At 39.3% G+C, this 20,779-nt stretch overlaps 1 protein-coding gene across 2 annotated transcripts in view; it reads left to right on the top strand.

Annotated features, from left to right (window-relative positions):
- The window catches only part of TGFBR3 (transforming growth factor beta receptor 3), a 182,920-nt gene that overhangs the window by 138,095 nt on the left and 24,046 nt on the right, over positions 1–20,779 (top strand). For both annotated transcript variants that reach the window (XM_023528097.1, XM_011355638.2), the window contains 7 exons: positions 6,197–6,386; positions 8,235–8,560; positions 8,977–9,129; positions 11,419–11,559; positions 11,745–11,903; positions 16,102–16,401; positions 19,333–19,453. In XM_023528097.1, coding sequence (XP_023383865.1) covers positions 6,197–6,386; positions 8,235–8,560; positions 8,977–9,129; positions 11,419–11,559; positions 11,745–11,903; positions 16,102–16,401; positions 19,333–19,453 — 1,390 coding nt within the window. The remainder of the gene's footprint in view (positions 1–6,196; positions 6,387–8,234; positions 8,561–8,976; positions 9,130–11,418; positions 11,560–11,744; positions 11,904–16,101; positions 16,402–19,332; positions 19,454–20,779) is intronic.

Here is a 20,779-nt window from a genome sequence, read left to right as displayed (position 1 = left end):
TTAAAAAAAAAAGAAATAAAAAGGGGAAAAGTAGGCCCTTCTTCCACTGCAGCCTGCATTTCATGTGAACTAATGATTTAAAAAATAAATTTATATCGTAGAGAGATTTCAAAGTTAAAATTCTAATCTAATCTTGATTTCAAAGACGAATAAACTGTAGATCAGTTTTGGTAAGGTTCCCTTTCTGTCCCACGTGAATAATTTTGTGGAAAATTAAAAGGGAATGAGAATAGAAGCCATCTGAGAAATGTGCTTAGATATTAAGCTTAAGGCTTCATTTGAGTATATCATTCATTTTATACTTTTCAAGTGTGTAAAACCAAGATAGAAAGAAAGACTTTCCTTTAAATTCAGAATGACAGAGATGTTATTGTTTGGTAAAAATTCTCTTTTATATCGAATTCTTAGAAGTTTGGGTTCTTTTCATCAATTTTCCAGTGATCACTTGGTTGACCATCTGTTTTCTTTATTTTCATAACTGTATATCCAGAAGTTTGGGAAAGTAAATGCAGATATGATTCTGTAGCCAATGTTAATGGCTTAAGCAAACCTTATATAAATCAAGAAATTCTCTAGCCTTTTGCCTCTTATTCTGAAGTTTCCTTTTTTTTTTTTTTACTGCCATGCCTATCTCCTCCCTGCCACCCACCTCTCACCAAACTGCTTCCCATTCTGGTTTTGAAGGATTTTGAACATATAACATATTGGAAAGTTACACACTGAAGCTTTGAAGGTGTTGAAGGTTGAAACAGCAACAGTTCTGCTTCTAAAGTAAACTCTTCTGGTTTGTTCAAGTTCGTTTCAAACAGTGGCTGCATTAAGTAACCACTTTTTTTCCCCCCTAAAGAGGAGAAAAAAATTTAGTGGCTAATTATCAGCAGGCATATTTTTCTATTGTTATGTAAGGCCATTTGTTATGTGTGCACTAACAATCTGTTTTGCACATGTCATTTGCCTGGGATCGACTCCAGCTTTTTAATCAACTGGCCAGACACTGGAAACATGAAGACTTGGAAGAGGGGAGATAGTTGCAACTTTCTGGCATTTGGGTCCTAACTCTGCCTTTGTTTTCCATTCACAGTGCCTTCCAGGTGGATATAATAATTGACATAAGACCTTCTCGAAAGGATCCTGAGGTGTTCAAAAATCTCATCTTGATCTTGAAGTGCAAAAAGTCTGTCAACTGGGTTATCAAATCTTTCGATGTTAAGGGAAACCTGAAAGTTATTGTAAGTTGGTTGAGCATTTATTTGTTTTGATGAATGGCAATAATTTAAGCCATGTTTATATGTGTTATTATTGTAAAATTTCTGCCTCTTTGGACTCTCAGTCCTCTCAACAATTTTTCACTTTGCAAAATAGCCTGTTCCTTGGCTTCTCCTGACAAGGGTGAACAGAGTGGTGGTTGAAATTATGGTCTTGGAGGTCAAGACAGACCCATATTTGAGTCCAGACTCTGCCATTTAAAAACTCTGACCTTGGGCAAGTCTCTTAACCCCTCTGAAGTTCAGCCTCATTTGTGAAATTCCTGAAATGCATTAATGTACTTTTCAGTCATAGTCAGTAAAACAATGAACACAATTAAGCCTTTCATGATTGATTCCTGTAAGGCCCATACTCTTGATTTTTGAGAAAAGTACATGATACTGACATATCGTTTCATTTGCTTCTAACTTCTAAGAGTGAAATACTGAAAAAAGATTTACAGAATGGAGAGGTGAGTGTGATGACACTAGAGAAGTCCCTCCAGCCTGTTCCCTAAGCATATGTTTCATGAAGAGAATATACTGAAGAAGCTTAGCTGATTGACATGATAGGCAAACAGCAACTAGTTCCTGAAAAGTTGAATATTGAAATTTGGTAAAATAAATCTTTTTCAAATACATTTAGGGAGATAACTATTTGACAGCATATTGGAGTGAATTATATTGAATGTTAAAAATCTTCTTCATTTTTAAGAAGATAATTACCTCTTTAGCATCTCTTTTACAGGCTTGAATTTTTGTGCACTCTTTAAAAAAAATTATAGCTAATTCTTCTTTCAGTACCTGCATTGAATCAATTGGAGTGGGTTTTATGTTTTCAACGTTTTAGGAAAAAGGATGCTTTTGATTTTGGTATTATTCTTTCCTGACACCTTTGCCGGATATAGCAGTGAACAAAGTCAGTGGTCCCCTAGGCAACGTCATGTACAAGCATCCACTAGAGGCAGCAGGCAAAGCCATAAGCATACACATCTTAATTTAAAGTAATTGGTTCAAGTTCCTGTGGGTCTTTTTTTTTTTTTTTTTTTCAACTTTGAGAGGATCCCAATAAGCCATGATATGTAATGGTGATACATTAATTTGGTGTTGAGCGCAAAGCCTCAGCCACAATTTTCTAAAGTCAGAGATGTTTTGATTGTTTTCCCTGGCATGGCATGAGGGATGATGGTGACCTGAGGTGTCTGCAGCCTTTGCTGCCTGGCACACCAACCAAATGTTTTTAACTTCAAAATAACAAAAACAGGAAAGGGAATCATGCTTTGAAAGGCAAAAACATACGGTACGTTTTAATTCTCTGCTGGAGTTCTTGTGTAATGTTCTTTCAGCCCTGACCCTTCAATGGCTCTTTCTCTCCCCGAGTATGTGTGCCTGGTCCGTGGCAGTCCTGGAGTTCAGTTTGAGTATCCCCACTTCTCATATGAATCAGCCTAGAAATGAGATTACCCATCCCAGTGCAAGATCTGTTTATATTTCTCTCCTTGGCTGTACTCCTGTTCCAGGCCAATTTTGGACAATGCATGACAACATTACTAAACAATTAGGTAATGTTTCATGATGTTCTTTTTTATTCCCCCAATCAGTTTCATGCTTTGTGATTTCCTAACTCCCTGCCTCAAATGAGAATTCTGACTGTGCTGTGAGGGAAAGTTACCTGCTAATATAAAGGCATACATTCTGACTGCGCTTAGAAAGAGGGAAATGGCTAATAGTGACCTTGTTTCTAGTATTTCCTTTAAAGACAATGTTGGTAGAGTGGAAGGAATCCTGGCTTCGGTGCCCATCTCCAATTGTCATTACTCCCAGTTGATACTGGGCAATCCAGTTGAACTCTGAGCCTGTTTCCTTACCCGTGAAATGGGTATGATACCATTTACTTTGAGAGTGCTTGTGAAGTTCAGTGAAGTTTATTTTTTCATTCGTTCATTCATTTATTCATTCAAGTGTGACTGGGTATTTCATTTAAAGCAGGGGTCCCCAACCCTCAGCCTACAGACCGGTAGTGGTCAGTGGCCTGTTAGGAACCGAGCCACACAGCAGGAGGTGAACAGCGGGCGAGCGAGCAAGCCGAGAAGCTTCATCTGTATTTTCAGCCGCTCCCAGCACAAGTATCACTACCTCAGCTCTACCTCAGATCATCGGGTATTAGATTCTCATAAGAGCACTGGTCCCTGGTGTAAAAAAGGTTGGGGACTGCTGATTTAAAGCACTCAGCACATGTGGCGAATTCTCAGCTACATGTGCTACCTTAATTTCTGTGAGCCTCAGGTTCCCCTTCTCTCACAAAGGAGTAGTAGTACCTATCCTCTTATATTTCCAAGGGGAATTAAATAAAATAGCATATGTAAAGCTCTTAGCACAGTGCACATGTGCCATAAAAAGGCAGTTCATCTTCTTTCCATAAGCAACTCTTTAAAAGTTTGTCTATAGGAGCAATTAACTTCTCTAAACAAAGTGAAAACAAAAATGTCTACTAAAGGAAGTGTAAGTAACTTGATAGGGTAAATTTAAGGAAGAGGCCCATTATACATGGATGGAGTGTGTGTGTTAGGGATGGGATATGGGCAGAATGTAGCCTCCAAATGACAGAATGTTTCAAAGAGATGCAAAAAACTTTGCTGTGGGCAAGAATGGTACCAGAAGTATCTACATTGCCAAGTCTAACTCTGGCTTTTTCTTCACGTCCCTTATGGACCGTACATTGTCACATTTTGGAAGAACCTCCAAAACATAAAAGAATAGATGGAGAAAATGTGTTAGAAATTTTCTGTTATACTATTTCATATGGCCTTGGGACTTTGAGATTGGCAATAGCTGGCTTGTTCTTGGAAGACATTTTTTTTTAATCCCAGAAGGAATACACACTAACTCTCTAACCAACCGTTCCCCGGTCCCCTCCCCTACACCAGCAGTTCTGATGCAGGTGTGTGTTGGTTGGTGGAGGAGGATGTGGGGGCACTCAGATTTTACTTAGCTCATCATCCTTCATGAAGATATAGGTGGGAAAGATGGTGGTGGTGTTTGAAGACCCCCTTGAACATTCTCACTTGGAGTAGCTACACTCAGGCCTCGGAAAAGCCTGGGGACTCCCAGAAATACAGGTGCAGACTGCACTCATTGCTAGGAACCACTTGTTGCCATTGTCTTGAGCCTTGTTGCTTTATAAATGTGTGGATAGATTTCTAGCCTTGTAAGTCCCAAGGCATAATCAATGAGTGATACTGACAGCTCCTGGATTTCATGTGGAAAGGTGTAAACAAAATCATTCCATATTGGTACAAAAAGGACAGGTGGCAGTTATGATGATAGTATTCTGGAAATACAGTATTTTCTCAGCTGTCCAACAACATGAAAGACTAGGGCAGATGAGGCCAAGTAGTAGTGTTTAGGCCAGTATTGCAACTCCAGCCAATCAAAACGACATGCTGCTTTGCAAGGCTGGAAGAAGCTGTGTCTCAGAAACTGCTGTTGACTAAATGAATAAAACGTTCTAAGAATAAATTGGATCCTTCTTTATCTCATTTTAGTTTCCTTTCTTTCCCTTTTTAACCCTTCCTTCCCCTAAGGTGTTTCCTCTGAATCAGAGTAGGAGCTAGAATATTCTAAACCTATGGAGCTGAGTTTTTTGCAAATAGCAATAGAACTTGGTTGAAGCCTTCTGGTTCCTTTGCATATATGCTCGTGTGTCTGGCCAGGCTGGTGGATTTTCCTCAGATAAGCGCTTTGGGTAATAGAAAAATATACTGGGTGAGCCCCTTTAAACTTTGAATTGAAAATTCTATGTCCTCAGCCAATGTCCCACAACCAAAGAGGCTAAGAGAACTTAGAGCTTGTGAATCTTCTATGGTTTTACAGTGGGAAAGGATTACTATTTAGTCATGTTAGGGGTAAACAGAATGGGAAACCAATGAGGAATTTAGGGAAAATGCTACATGTATGCAGGAAAATAATTGGGCATGGAAATTAAAGTGATTTTTATACAGCATGAAAATGCCATAATCTGCATGTTGGAAGGGCTTTCTAGCCCTGTTGGAGCAGTTGTTGAAAATGTAGTGCCTTCTCTTTGGGGTCCCCTCTGCATCATTCAGCTCTCTTACTATCTGACAGGATCATTGTTGTAGGAGTCAGAAGGTGATATGGAAATTTACCTTCCATGTCCTGGTTACTCAGAGTCCTTTTATATCCTTTCTTGGAAAGATTTCTGTCAGTCAGTTTTAATTTGTAGGTGATTATCAAGTGAAAGCAAATTTTAAGGCTGACTTGTATTGTTGGATAAAATATTGATATTTAGAGGCACAGTACCCTAACTTAATTAATATTTAGAACATAAAATCTAAGCATATTCAGTTAATAGGGTTGGCAGATGAATACAATTACAAGATTGCTAAATAGATCATAAATCGTAAATGGAATATAAACATTGCTTGTTTCACCATATGGAACTTAATAGTTACAAAGATGAGATAGTCTCCTAGTTACTACTGAAGTAACTAGCTTGTGCCTTCTTTCATTTAAATCTAGGGTGCAGGAAGTAAAAACACAGGCTTTTTTTGTGTGTATATGTCAATATAACATGCACATATGTATACTTCATACATAATTTTAAGTAAAATTAAGGAGAAATTTGCTATACATACATATTTGGTGAGTGTGTGTTAATAATTGAAACATTGAACTGACTCTGTTGTTACACAGTAGATATACTTAGCAGATAGCTACTATTTTTATCTATGTAACAACCCAAATGATGTGATCAAACAGCATGCATAGATTTCTCTTAATCTGTTAACAGATTTTCACATAATGTTCTTAGTCCAAGGAGAATAAGGATTAAAAGAATAGGTAATTCCTTCATATACAGTATAGAATTTATTTGTTTCCAATTATTTAAAGCACTGTTTAATTTGACTCATAAGTGAAATTTTGCTATTTAGGCTCCTAACAGCATTGGCTTTGGGAAAGAGAGTGAGAGATCCATGATAATGACCAAATCAGTAAGAGATGATATTCCTTCAACTCAAGAGAATCTGATCAAGTGGGCCTTGGACAATGGCTATCGTCCAGTGACATCATACACAGTGGCTCCTGTGGCTAATAGATTTCACCTTCAGCTTGAAAACAATGGTAAGTATGATTTTTTAAAATTGTATTAAAAATATCTCTCAAATGAAGCTTTCCAATGAGGAAAGCTTTTCAGCCTATGTGGTGGTGTTTTTTTAGTGCAGATTTTAATGATTTGATTAACTGCTTTTTACCGTAAACCTTAAAGTTATCTAGAATTCTAATAGATTATTTCGAGGAAGCTATCTTTAATATAGTTGGGTTTTTTTGTTTGTTTTTTGTTTTTGCTTTAGTAATATAGAGTTGATTGCATGTCGGAGAACTTTGTTATAGATTGCTTTCGCTATGATTACATAAGGATAAAGTAGCCTGGCTTCTTTTCTAACACCTGAGATACAGAGGAATTGGGACTGCAGGAAAGAAGTCCTCAGTCATGCTGTATCTTATATGAAAATAGTCATGGGGACTCATAATGTGCTTTTTCATTCTCAACCAAGTGGTATGATCAAACAACATGAACAGATTTCTCATTCATCCTCACCCAGAGGGAATGTATGGGTTATTACCCCAGGTTGATGGAGCAGAAAGCAGAGGCTTAGTAAGTTCTTGAGGTTTTCCAGAGTCTTATAGCTAGTGAGACTCAGTTTAAAGTTTTCTGATCTCCAGACCTGTGTTCTCACCCCACGTTACCGCTACTGAGTGCAGTGCCAATAGAATGAAGATTAGGAGTGCAGGTTCAAGTTCCAGTTCTGCCATTTTATTTACTGTTTGGTGGTGGTGGTGGATAGGGGGAGTTCATTAACCTCTGAGCCTCAGGTTGTTCCTCCTCAATGATATGGATAAACAGTAGGACCTACCTCAGAGACATATCACGAAGGTTTTTGTCGAAGTACAAATGAAAAAGCCCTCCGAAAGCTCTGATTTCTTTTGGACTCATACAGCTGTGCTCTTTTTCATTAAGATAGTATTGAAGGAGAGCTAATGTCCACTGGTCATCTTTACTTTCTACTGAGATGGATTGACCTCAAGCATGCATCAGTTGGCTTTGGAGCGTGGATGCAGAGAATCTTGGGGAAAGGTTTTTTTGTTTTGTTTTGTTCTCTCCTCCCTCTAAATTGTTGACAATATGAAAAAACACCGAGTTTTCATTGAATGGAAATATGCCTATTTCTTTGAAGGAATAAGTAACTAAGCAGCTTTTTAAGAAAAAATCTAAGCAACTTTTTCTTTTCTTCTTCAGGACCAGGTTCTAAAAGGCCAGAGTGCCCAGGCACATGTTAGAATTTAGTAGCCAAAAAGGAAGTAGCAAATAATCTTAAAATACCAATATTGTTTCAAGAAATCTTTAGAGAAACTCTTCTAAAGAATCTCTAGATTCAAGGGAATTATTTCAATGGCATATGAATGAACTAATATTGTCCCACACAACTTATTCGAATCATAGGTTTTTACAGTTTGCAGAGCTTTAAAAATCATCTAATCTCAACCTTGGCTATACATTGGAGTCATGTGGGGAGCTTTAAAACATATTAACGATTAGGTACCACTTCAGAGGGGCTGAGTTTTTTAATTGGCCTGGGGTGAAGCATGGGCATTTTTTTCAAGCTCCCAAAGTGATTTTAACATGTAGTCAAAGTTGAGGACCACTGATCTCATCCAACCTCTTAATTTTAAAATTGGGGAAACTGAGGCACAGAGAAGTAAGCCATTAGACCAAAGCCACTCAGGTAAAATAAACACTAGGACTAGAATTCAGGCTTCCAGACTTTCATCTCTTTCATACACTACTTGTTAAGAGTAATTTTATACATACCCAATCTGTGCTAATTCTTCCTGTTCTTGCCTCCAACAATGATGATTATGGCCTGGCATCAAACGCTGATGATATTTTGCTTTCTTCTGCACCACCAGAGGAGATGAGAGATGAAGAAGTCCATACCATCCCTCCTGAGCTACGGATCCTGCTGGACCCTGGCACCCTGGACAACCCACCCATCCAGGGAGGGGGAGGCAGGAATGGAGGTTTCCCCTTTCCTTTCCCGGATATCCCCAGGAGAGGCCAGAAGGAAGTGGGAGAAGTTGGGATCCTCCAGCCAAAAGACCCTGTCATCCCCAGCTTACGACTATTTTCTGGTCCCAGAGAGCCTGAGGAGGTGCAAGGGAGCATAGATGTTGCCTTGTCAGTCAAATGTGACAATGAGAAGATAATTGTGGCTGTAGAAAAAGATTCTTTTCAGGTCAGTGCAATTTCTTCAAGGAGAGAAGAGAAGGCCACTTCCCTCTCCATCTTGCCCCAGTATGTGTTAGTTATTTCCCCAGCTCTTTCACTTTTGGACTCCAGAGACTTGATACTGTTTTCTCAGTTGGATGGGCTCACTTCCCCTTGGCCGTAATTCTCACTCGGTTCCTGTTGTTCTCAGTAGGGGGGGTTCCAGATCCTCGTGTGTCAATATTTTGCTACTGAATTTCCAAGGCCAACAAACACAATCCTTGGGCTGCTGAGAGGTGGTAGGCTGGGAAAAGGTAAGAGGGGAGAAGGAATGCAGGCCTTCAGCAATCTTTACTTGGAAGACCAGGCAAAATGTGTTAACTGTATGCTGCAGAACTGCCTGTGGGCTCCCTTTTTTTATGTCTTTTGTGGTTGTTGTTTCAGGCCAACAGCTACTTGGGGGTGGAGGTCACCCTGTTGGATCCTACTTGCAAGGCCAGGATGAATGGCACACACTTCATTTTGGAGTCTCCCCTGAATGGCTGTGGTACTCGGCACCGGCGGTCAGCCCCTGATGGTGTGGTTTACTATAACTCTGTGAGTGTTCTCCAGACCAAAGCTTGGCCCTGTGCCAGAGCCTTATCACCCTAAAATTAATCTTAACATTTCTGTGAAAATGAGGAGAGACATATGCCCCAGGACATATACAAAGCCAAGTGTCTGTCAGTTCTCAAAAAAATGGGATGTACTTTGACACTGAAGTTTTTTGTTTTATTTGCTCCATTGGTGAATTTGTGGAGTTTGGGAGCCTCTGTTTTTTATTTTTGTTGTTTTTTTTTTTTTTTTTGGTTGGAGCATTTGTGGTCATCTCTTCCACCTCTCCTTTTATCTCCTGGTTACAGAGGGTTCACTGACAAGGTAATTGTGACCTATCTCTCTGACCAAGCTGTAGGATCAGATGGCCTGGTCTTTAAGAAGATAAAATCCGAGACTTTGGGCTATGAGTGGGAACATCTACACAAATGAGCTAATCAGATCCCTGTTTTCTCTAGCCTCCTTTGAGTCCTACCCAGAAGTAGGAGGACTTCTCCCTCCCTCATGAACAAAGAGCCAAAAGAGAGAAGTCCAAAAGGGGCCTTCAAGAAATTAAATCTCTCTCTACCTCTAAGAAAGACACTAAATCTTTTCAGATTAAACCTATTCTTGCAGAGATGAAGGAACAGTGAATATTAAAAGACTATACAGTGTTATCTTAAAAGAGCTTTATAGTGTTAATTTTGCAGTTCAGGCTGTACTTTGATGGTAAAAATAAGGCTTAAAGATTCCTGTGTCCAGATTTGACATGGTGTGTGTATGCTCATAGCTTTGGCATAGGACAGGGAGGGGCAGGAATACTCATTCTCATTCATTCTACTGTGGGTAGTTAGATACGCTTGACCCATTCGGAGAAAAGACTGGTGATCAGGTACTCCAGTCAATGTGGCTCATGTGGGGCCTGACTCTCTTCCCAGTGAGTCGAAGTTTATTGTTCTTCAGGCAGTCTTAGAATGTTTGAGCTGGAAAGAACCCTAAGATGATCTCATTCAACTTCCTTATTCCACAGGTGAGGAAATTTAATTCCTTGCTTAGATTTGAAGAACTAGCTAACAGCAGAGCTATTACTGAACCCAGCTTTTTGACCTCTCCTCCACTCATCTTTTCTCTACACCAAGCTGGTTCAGCTAATCTCCTTTTGTTATTGGAATACTTTATGAACCTTTGATCTCTCTGATGACACCTTCCTGCCAATTCTAACATCAGTTTTCTTGCAGTTATCCAGTTTTTCCAGATATAATAAATGCCATATTACTGATATACTGTACTTGATTCGAGAATTTTAAACTTGTGTCTAAATTAACACCAATAAGAGTCTACAGTAATCTCTCAAGTAAAAAAAAAAAAAAAGTGTCATTTGCCTCAGAAGAAAAAGGTATATTGTGAGCCCTTGAAAACTTTTCCTTCTTATATGTATATGTTATGGTGATGATGATGATGGTACTAGGGTAAGCAGTATCCTAGATACGTGCTTCAATACTTTCATCATTGCGTCAATACTTTCTTCTGAGGATTTGATAAATAATAGAGAGATAGTTTTCCTACATTCTCTTCCCATTCTGCTCCTTTCAGTGAATAGTTTAGTTGTTTGTTCCAGTTATAATTTTTCTTAGTAACTGTCAGATTTACTGTATATTTTTGTTTTGCAAGATATTCAAAAAGCATGACTACCCTACATATACGAGAAATTAGGACTTTATTTATGGAGTCATGGCCCTTAAGTGAGTATTTTCATCTTATCTAGAACTAACCTAGGAATAATCATTTCAACCAGTGTTAAGATAGGTTGTCATGGAATAAAACATGATGCTCTTTTGTGCATCTATATACCATAGAGAAAGATATTAGAGAAGAAATGGGGAAAAGATAGAGGAGTACAGAAGAGAAAAGATGAGGAGAGAATGGTTCAATAGTAAACATTAAATCCTTTGCTTCTAACTCAAACCAAATTCCTCGCATTAGTCAGCTCTTTCTATTTCTTAGAATTTTCAATGTAAAGAGTAGCCCCCTCCCCCACAGTACAGGCAGCCTATTGACAACCACATTCAACCCTATTTTAGTTTCTACTGTTTTCTTATTGTTTGAAATTATTTGTATTTTTTCATAAAGGAAGATACATATTTTAGTTCACATCCTAATTTGAACATGCATTGGGTTTCTCTTTATTTTTCATCTCTGCGAAGATAAAATGCTAAGCAAACTTGGAGTATTTTTTGTGTGTCTGTGAGGTAGAACCAAATACGTGTGATTTCATGTTTTTATGACATTGCCTGTGTTTTCTTTGCCTTTTAGATTGTGATACAGGCTCCATCCCTTGGGGATAGTAGTGGTTGGCCAGATGGTTATGAAGATTTGGAGTCAGGTGATAATGGATTTCCAGGAGATATGGATGAAGGAGATACTTCCCTCTTTAGCCGACCTGAAATTGTGGTGGTATGTGTTTCTTTGCAGTAGGTAATTTGTGGAGGATGTTATCTTTTTGGCTAGCTTTAGTTAGGAAGTATTGGAGGAAAAATTAGTTGATAAAGGCCAAAGCTCATAAAGCTACAGGGCCTTCATCCTTCATTTGACTATGATTTATCTCTTCTTGTCCTGTTCCCCCCCCCTGCCCCGCCCAGTTTAACTGCAGCCTGCCACAGGTGGGGAATCCCAGCAGCTTCCAGGACCCACCCAACAGAAACATCACCTTCAGCATGGAGCTGTACAACACTGACCTCTTTCTGGTGCCCTCCCAGGGGGTCTTCTCTGTGACAGAGAACGGACACATTTATGTTGAGGTGAGATTCCAACATTAGCCTTGGCCTTCAGGTTAGTGCTAAGTTGTAGTAGCTCCTGGGGCATGAGTTAAAGCACCTGGAGCAGACCTTCCTGCTCCTCCTCACAGCTTTTGACCAGCTCTAGGTGAAGGCTTGGCTCAGAAAATGCTTCCAGGTTGATTTCCAAGCAAAGTAGGAAATTTCAGAATTTGCTAGATTATCCTAAATAGAGAGAATGTTTTATAGACAAACGTTTTAAAATCATCGTCAGTGTGAATTCTACTAATAAAGCTCTGTCCTTGCTTTGTCCTTAGCATTTTTGGAATAATAGTTCAATAGTTGCAGTGTCAGAATTAACCATGAAATATTTCAGACCATCTCACGTATTATCTTTTAAATATGTGATAATATGTCATGAGATACAGTAGCACCTAGCATTCCATTAACATAGTGGAATGCTATGTGCTACTGTATCTCATGACATTTTTTTTCTAGGTCATCTAAAGGTATCTATAAGTTTATTAAAACTAGTTCCTGTATTTAACAGTAATAATCATGCATAGCCTAAGTCTATGGATTGACTGAAAATATTAGGTAGCGGTGGTAATAATGAAATAAGAACAGCTAACATTTATTGCAGGTTTATTTTGTACCAAACTCAGTTGCAGGTATTGCAATAATTTACTCTTCAAAGCAATTAATAGTGCTCTGAGACAGGACTATTAATGTCTGTGTTTTATGGGTGAGGAAATTGAGGCACAAACTTGGCTAAGATCACCTAGTTCGTACCCACAGTTCGTTTAGAGTCAAGGCTAATCCTCAGCCTGTCTGGCTCCAGAACTCGCACTGTTATCCGCTGGATGCTACTATCGTTTAGCCTCATGCCATTGGAAAGGGAAGAAAAATATGATGTCTTAGCAGTGCAAATATCCAGATTCACAGATTGGATTTTAGGGAAGATAAATAGCCGTATGGCCCCAGGATGTCTGCTAGTCTTATAGGGGAGTCGCCATCTGATGAGCTGGTTTTGGTGCTAAGCTGCAAGCCTGTGTTCTGCTTCACTGTGGGAGGAGTGAGAAGCGTAAGGGGTCGAATGGGATGCTTCTATATATTAAAAGTAACTTCAGTGCACATATTTCTATTTTAGAAAGATAAATAACTCTCACATTTGTACTGATTCTGGCATGGAGCCCGCGGGCTCTAGACATTTTCCTGGATCTCTCCTCTTTTTTAATTCCCTGTTTTGAGAGGTCTCCTCTTTCTCTGGGTATACCTTCTTTCTCCACCGGGGAAAATATACTGCTTTCTACATGCTGTTCCTAATCGTAGATCTCTTCTAATCCAAGATCGTTTTTTTCTTCTTGCTTTTCTGGCTGTACAGTCCACATGTGCAGTTGGTCAGTGACTCCTTGTTGTACTATAGATTTTAGGGGCAAGGCTTAACTGAGGTTTGTGCTTTTCCAAATGTGTGCATGGCTTTGCTAATTTATGGCTTAGTTGCTTTATGCTAATCAGTGGCCAGTATTCCTCATATATCCAACCCTGGGTGTTGTGGTCTTTCTTCCCTTTCCGCTAGTGCTGGCTTACTTGAAATATGAGTTGGTTTGTTTGATTTTTATTATTACTTTCCATTCATATCTTTTTGTATATCATCTATGTTTTTCCTAATTAAATTTAGTCAAAGATATTGTCAAGTGATGAAAAAGAAATTGACCAAATCTTTTTGCTACCTTTTTTAAATATCAAGTACATTGAGAAGAATTTGGGCAGAGGAAAATGTTATAAGCTGTTTTATTTTAAAGTTGTTTTAAACCACCTAAAATGTAAGAGGGAATCTGTTACTAAACAGGATAGCAGCTATGCCTATTACTAAGTAGGATAGCTATGCCTATTCTTTGTTTACTAGTTTGGACTCCACTGCTGATAAGAAAATTAAAAAATTTTTTTGTTTTAAAATTTTTAAAAAATTTGCTTAGGCTGAGTAAAACTTACTAAATCATTGGCTTGGTCTAAAGAGCTATTTATTTCCAGGTTTCTTCTCTTGGCCATTCTTATCACATCCCCTCCCAGAATCCTCTGTTCACGCCAGACCATATTCCCTTCTTTTAATCTAGGACATTTTCAGTTCTGCCATCTGGGCTTTGATCATCTTTGGGTGATAGTTGGTCACATAATGGCAGCTTTTCTCTTAGTTCATTTGTCTCGGAGAATTAAAAAAAAACTTTATAACCCCCCAATTTAAATCTAGAATAGTACTGCTAATAATAGCTGGTGTTTGTTGACTAACTGGGAACTGTGTTGCTTGCATGTAATTTTGACTTTACAAATCTTCACATTAACTGTATTTAGTACGTGGTACCTCTCAATCTGTAGGGGAGGAAACTGAGGCTCAAGTTCACTGCACATGAGCAGCAGAGCATTTGATATTTTGAGATTAGTCTTATTCCAAAACCTGTAGCCTTTCTAGTACTCATTTTCAGTCTATTTTAGAGTAAAAGACTTACTAATGAAAAGTTTTCTTCTAAAACAACTTTTTGAGATACCTTAGACATTCCGCCATTTTATACTTTCTTTGAGATTAAAAAAAGATTTGCATTTCTTCTGTCACACATGTTTGCGTTGTGATTTCTGAGTTCATGTTAAAGGGCACTTTTTAGTAATGTGATATATGTAATTTGGCATCTTTCCAAGATAAAATATCTTATTTTTCAGAAATATTGCAAAAATAATGAAGTGTGAATATTTACAGACTACTAAACATTACTTCCTAGAAAGATTTCTTACAAAGCATTCTTTCAAAGCCACTTCTTTGAGACTGGTTGAAATGACCCTGTAGTTGTAATGAAATAGCAAAGAGAAAATGGATTTGTGTTCAGAATATCTGAGTTTAAGCTTTGGTTTTACCCAGCATTTGCTAGATATGATTTTGAACAAGTCATCTATCGTGGGTGTTTTCCCTCTATTTATTTAAAAAATGGAGATGAAAATATTTATCTCGTGAGATTGTTCTGAGGGAATAAGCTTTAAGGCAAAACAAAATTACATGATTGTAATCATCTTCATTGTTGGGCATCTTGTTGTTAACCCCATAGGGGCCTTTCAGAATAGCACTGTGGACTGAAAACCCCATGTGACGTCAGGGATTTCTCCTTCATTTCTTAGAATGGAAAGTGTGTTTGTATTTTCATGCCTTTTGAAAGGATTCTGGGACTATTGGCATATATTAAGGACTAACTTTACTTCTATGTTAAGTTTATTTTGATTCTAAGTTTAGTCAAGGAATGAGGCATAGAGGGGAGAGACAGTTTGTACGATGAACCCTGTGGCACCAAATGGAGAATCCAGTCTGGTCCAAGGATTTTAGCTGAGTTCAGGATAGTTGAGGTTTGAATTCTCTTAACACTTGACCAAACACTACTTTCTGTTTCTAAAGAAAAGAACGTTAACAAGGTTTGGACGTAGCCCATACAAATGTTTTGTAAGAAGAAAGTGTAAATGAGTCGGAAACATTTCCAGATTAGATTTCCCCTAAAATGCCCTTGGGTTTAAAGAGTGAAGGGAGAGTGTTTGGCAAGGCCTGGTTTGGATCTGTGAGCAGCCAGGATACTTTGCCAGGCCCGTGATCGCCACCAGATTGCACCATTGCTGACATCTAGCCCCAGGGGCCAGCTTTGCCTGCTCCCCGTGAAGTAGGACTTTAGATGAATCTGTAGCTTTACTGCAATGTTTTAGGCTCACTCTGACTTGTTGTAGATTAGAAGTTCAGTACCCGCTGCCTAGGTTAAATAGATTCTGCCTCTGTATTTTTTTGAGCAGTTTTCGGAAAGAGCTTGCCTTTCAATTGATGCGCTATTATGACATTAGGGGCTTTGCCTGTTGGTGTTTTATTTATTTTGGAAAATTAACTTTAGGTGCACGATATGCTTTTATTTTTATCTCCCAGAAGACTTATGGGAAGTCGAAGAGACTTATTCATTCTGTATTAGAATCTCTCAGGCTGCATTTGATCTAAGTAATTTGCCATCACCATCCATATAAAATTTAAATTGAAAACATTTCTTTCTTCAATGGATACATGTTACTTCTGTAATTAGAAAGACCATATAAGTATGTTGTGAAAATAAAGCAATGTCTCTCATCAGATGGTATGTTACCCTTGTGCCTAAAGTAAAAGTGAGATGTTAACTTGTTTCTGTATTCATATTTCTGTTCTTTGCAGGTGTCTGTTACCAAGGCTGACCAAGAACTGGGATTTGCCATCCAAACGTGCTTTATCTCTCCGTATTCGAACCCTGATAGGATGTCTGATTACACCATCATTGAGAACATTTGTCCTAAAGATGAATCTGTGAAATTCTACAATCCCAAAAGAGTGCACTTTCCCATCCCGCAAGCTGAGATGGATAAGAAGCGATTCAGCTTTGTTTTTAAGCCCATCTTCAACACCTCACTGCTCTTTCTACAATGTGAGCTCACATTGTGTACCAAGAAAGAAAAGGTCCCTCAGAAGTTACCTAAGGTTTGTGGGCCTTCAGCCATTTGTACTGTTTCTTTGATGTTTTTAGGTGACGCAGTGACCTACCAGAGAATTATAATCACAAATTATTGCAGATTGGGGTTTTTAGTTTGGGAACTGCCCCATTGACGTGCCAAAGTCCTATTAGCAGGGAACTGTGAGTTTATGGAGTGTTAGAGAATAAATCCTGACAGTATGATTTTTTTCCATGCATGCAACTTAATAGTATCTTATGAATGATAAATTAAGACTGTTTTCCACTGAGGGAGAGGTCTGGCTTTATCTTTGCTATTCAGATAGTGTGAGGTGCCAAAAGTACAGAGCCGAAAGGACAAATTCAGTGTGAGGATTAATTTTTCCAGGTCCCGCTGAGACTTGTATTGCAATTGTTTTTTGACCTTCTCTGTATGAGTTATAAGGGTTGACTTGTCTCAGGAGGACTTCTGAAGGGATAATAAATATTTAAATTTTTCTTAGTTTCATATGAATTTGTCATGTTTGCCTCATATGACTCCCCATACTGAACCAGCACATTCTGTTGCCACATCAGAAATCAGAACACTTTGACCTTGCTGGAATGGCTGCTGTACGGGAAATTGGCAGGGTTAATTACCTCATTAGGTTGGCCTGGACTGCATGAACGGTATCTTCTGTTGTGGTTTTGCTTTTGTGATCTAATTTCATATGTGCATTTACGCCGTGCATAGTTCACACAGTGTAAACTTGTTTCTCAGCCTTTTGTGGACATATCAATCAATGGCTAAAAGTCTAATAATGTATAATGTATTATATGTATGGAATTCTCTTAATACATAGGTTGTAAGAGATAGGTGTATAAGTAGGAGGCAAATTTATCATTATCAGATAGATTACCGTTGATCTGAATCCTTGGCACTAATATACTCCCCTGGGCATTCCTTTCCCTCATAACACCAAAGAAAATTTTATAGTGCATGTGAAGATACAGCAAATCTGATCATAATCATTAGGGAGCTCATATATGTAAGGTGATTTAGACTGTGTCCTTTAGGTTGTTTTTGGAAACACCGATGCCTTGGCCTTGTGGGCATTCACCTTCCAGTGGCCATCAAGGTTGGAGCTTAGTGGTAGAGAGCCGTGGGGAGCTTAATGCTTGGCTGTGGGGCCCAGCTGTTTCCTACAAACAAAGGATAACTTTTAGGAGTTAGGGATCTAGTAGGGGAGGCCTGGACATTACTGGGGGTTCTTTATTGATAGCTTTGGCTGTTAAACCTTTCACTGAGTCTGGCCTTTTGCAGCCCAGCTTCATAGCATGTTTATCTGTGAAAATGAATGTTTTAAGGAGAGCTCTAAGTCCTAGGGTATGACATAAAATGTTATCCTAAATCTAAAGTCACTATTTATACCCAAGGCAAGATGCAGTGGAATGAGCATGGGGGACTGACAAGGAAGGGCTACTACTTACTAACAGAACTTTAAGCAAAACCCTTTGACCTCTCAGAACCAGCATTTCCTCATCTATTAATTTGAAGTAATTGTACCTGGCTTTGCTTCTGGGTAGAGGAGCAAATAAGATAGTAGATATGGTAACAGTCCAGCACTTATAGAGCGGCGGCTTAGGATGAGCCGTTACCACTGTCTCCTTGTTTACTGCTTGTAGTTAATATTTCCACATTTCTGGTGACTTCTGAGTACTTTCTATGACAATAGACAGAGCCGAAGAATCTTCCATGAAGAGGTTTCAAAGATCGTTGAGTCCAACTTTGCCCTTTGCTGATGAAACTGAGGCCAGAGAGTGCAGTGTCTTACCCAGAATCACACAGTGAGTTAGTCGTAGAATCGTAGACTCTTACTTAACTGAAGAACTAATAAGAAAGTAAGAAAGGTTTTCCTAAAATGCACATCTTTTCACTAATGATTCCTCTTCATGAAAAAGCCATTGTTTCCCTCTACAAGGGGGCTATGTTAAAGGCTTTCTGTTTTTTGAGGGGGACGGGGAGGAATTAGTTATCTGCTTATAATACACGTCTGACTTGCATGTTTCTCAGAGCAGCAATGACAATTAAGCCAAAAGTTTGCTCTTTGTGATTAAAAGAGCTAGAAGTTAACTTTGGGAATGCCTTGCTACAGACATTTAAAATGATATATTTCTTTTTATAATGAAAGCAAATATGTCATTTATATTAGAGTTTGATGAGCATAGACAAGTAACCAAAGTTCTTTAAAAGAAAAAGGTGAAAAGAAAAAACGGTAATGGAATGTGATCATATACTTTTAAAAAACATATCCACTGGGCTCGGGCATGTTAGTTATAAGTTTGGGGCCCTAAAATAGATAGAAGCAGCTGATCTCATGGCTTCCACACCTGGGCACAGCTCCCAAAGACAGACTTTGTTTTGGAACAATAAAAGCAGATAGCCCTGGAAAGCTTCATTTTGCATGAGCCTATACCAGGGCTTAAAAATCAAACAAACTCGACAACACGATTATCTTTATGGACAATAAATGTAAAATCTGTCACCTTCATCATGCAGTACATGAAGTTTCCCACAATCACAAATTGCAAACGTGAACCATTTATGTGAAGCCAGCTTGGTGAAGGGCCAACATTTATCACATAGTTTCTTTATTTTTCACACTAATAACACCAAAATCTTCAATTGTTTTGTAGGAAGAAAGGGGGAAAAGACAACATTTATAAGCTGTCTAACGCTATTTGCATCTTTAAGTACAGCCGAGAATATACTGGGCCTGCCACTATATCTATCTCCAAGATTGTTTATGGTTCTTCGTAAAATACCCAGATCTTCTGTTTTTTTTTTTTTTTTTTTTGTGGTAAATAATCGTGAGCTATCTGATAAGGGGCACAGGGACAATTGTGCAGGCTGAGCTGGTGAAGGCCCTCTCGAGTGACCCCCCTCACTCTTTGCTTTGCTTTGCTCTGCCTCTCTGCAGTGCGTGCCTCCTGATGAAGCCTGCACCTCTCTGGATGCCTCAATGATCTGGGCCATGATGCAGAACAAGAAGACATTCACCAAGCCCCTTGCTGTGATCCATCATGAAGTAGAACCTAAAGGTGTGTTTCGGGAGGATCAGTCAGGGAATGAGAGCCTCAGGGCTGCTAGTGCTTTGTCAAGATCGCAAATGCCTTTGGGGAAGGTGTTATGTATGTGAACACCATCCATCTTGGGTGTCACAGTAGAAAGAAGGTTGAGAACCAGTGTTCAAATGTGTTTTTATAATTCAGTTTTCAGAGTTTTATGCACAGATTTGTTACTTGAAACCAAGGGTGCCTCCTCCTATACACATGCAGGAATGTTTGGCAAGCTGTATCTTCTGGGAGAAAAGAAGGGTATCCTAAGAGGTGTAGTACCAGTACCTGAGAGGACAGCCAGACCTGGCATAGGCCAGGCCAGCCAAATGAGCAGAGAAGCAGAATTGGGCGTTGCGAGGATATTAGGAATGGATATGAGGCCCTATGGACTCTGTGGGGAGCATCTATCAGGGAACAGCATCACAGCTCCAACCAAGGGCATCTGAAAACAAGAGCACACCAGGCAGCTGTCAATATCTGACAAGGTGGAACCAGATGTCACATGGGCAGTTACAGTTATCGCCATCTGAAGAAAACCTATGGCTATCTAGAAACATTATCTGAAAGAGCCAAACTAAGAGAAGGCTGAGAGAGTGAAAGTGGATTCCAAACCTCTAAGGTTAGGTATTTCAGGGCAAGAGCTCCCGGCTGTCTTCTGCCACCTTGAGGGACAGAGAGAAGCCTGGTACCGGCACTGCGGGCCTTGACAAAAGCCAGTGAGCAGCCTGACTCTAGTTGCCGGACATTAGCTGGAGACCTGCTGGGTGGTGCTGACACCAGATCTGGGCTTGAGGCAGCTCTTGGGATGGCATTTCTGGTCCAGGCTGTGTTGGATTTGGCAGCAGGGGTGGCTCTCGAACAAACAAGACCTAACAGAACAGAGGCATGTGGATGCCATCTAGTTTCTTCTTTGGTTGAGTGACTTTTGCGAAAGCAGCAGTGCCATTCCTATTGTCATATCTGGTGGTGATGTCTACCCCCTTCCTAGGAATATGCTCACTCCAGAAAGGCAAGAGAGAGTAGTGGAAAGGGTACTGGCTTAGAGCCAAGAGCCTTGGAGGCGGGTAGCTCTTAGCTTTCCCAGATAACTGGCTGTGAGACTTTGGAGATCTCTCTTCATGGCCTTAGGTTTCATTTTCTTTATCTGGAAAAGGAGGGGTTTGGACCAGATGACTTCCAGAGCCCTTGCAGCTGTAATATGCAGTTACACTGTTTGAAGAAGCAAAGTACTCTTTTATTCATTTCCCAGCTATCCAAAAGTTGGTGTGAAATGTACATATTAGATATTTATTGGTTCCTCAGCAATGT

The sequence above is a fragment of the Pteropus vampyrus genome, unplaced genomic scaffold (assembly GCF_000151845.1).
Source record: "Pteropus vampyrus isolate Shadow unplaced genomic scaffold, Pvam_2.0 Scaffold22, whole genome shotgun sequence".
Taxonomy (NCBI): Eukaryota; Metazoa; Chordata; class Mammalia; order Chiroptera; family Pteropodidae; genus Pteropus; species Pteropus vampyrus.
Note: the sequence above shows the minus strand (reverse complement) of the source record. Positions and strands in the feature narration are given on the sequence as shown.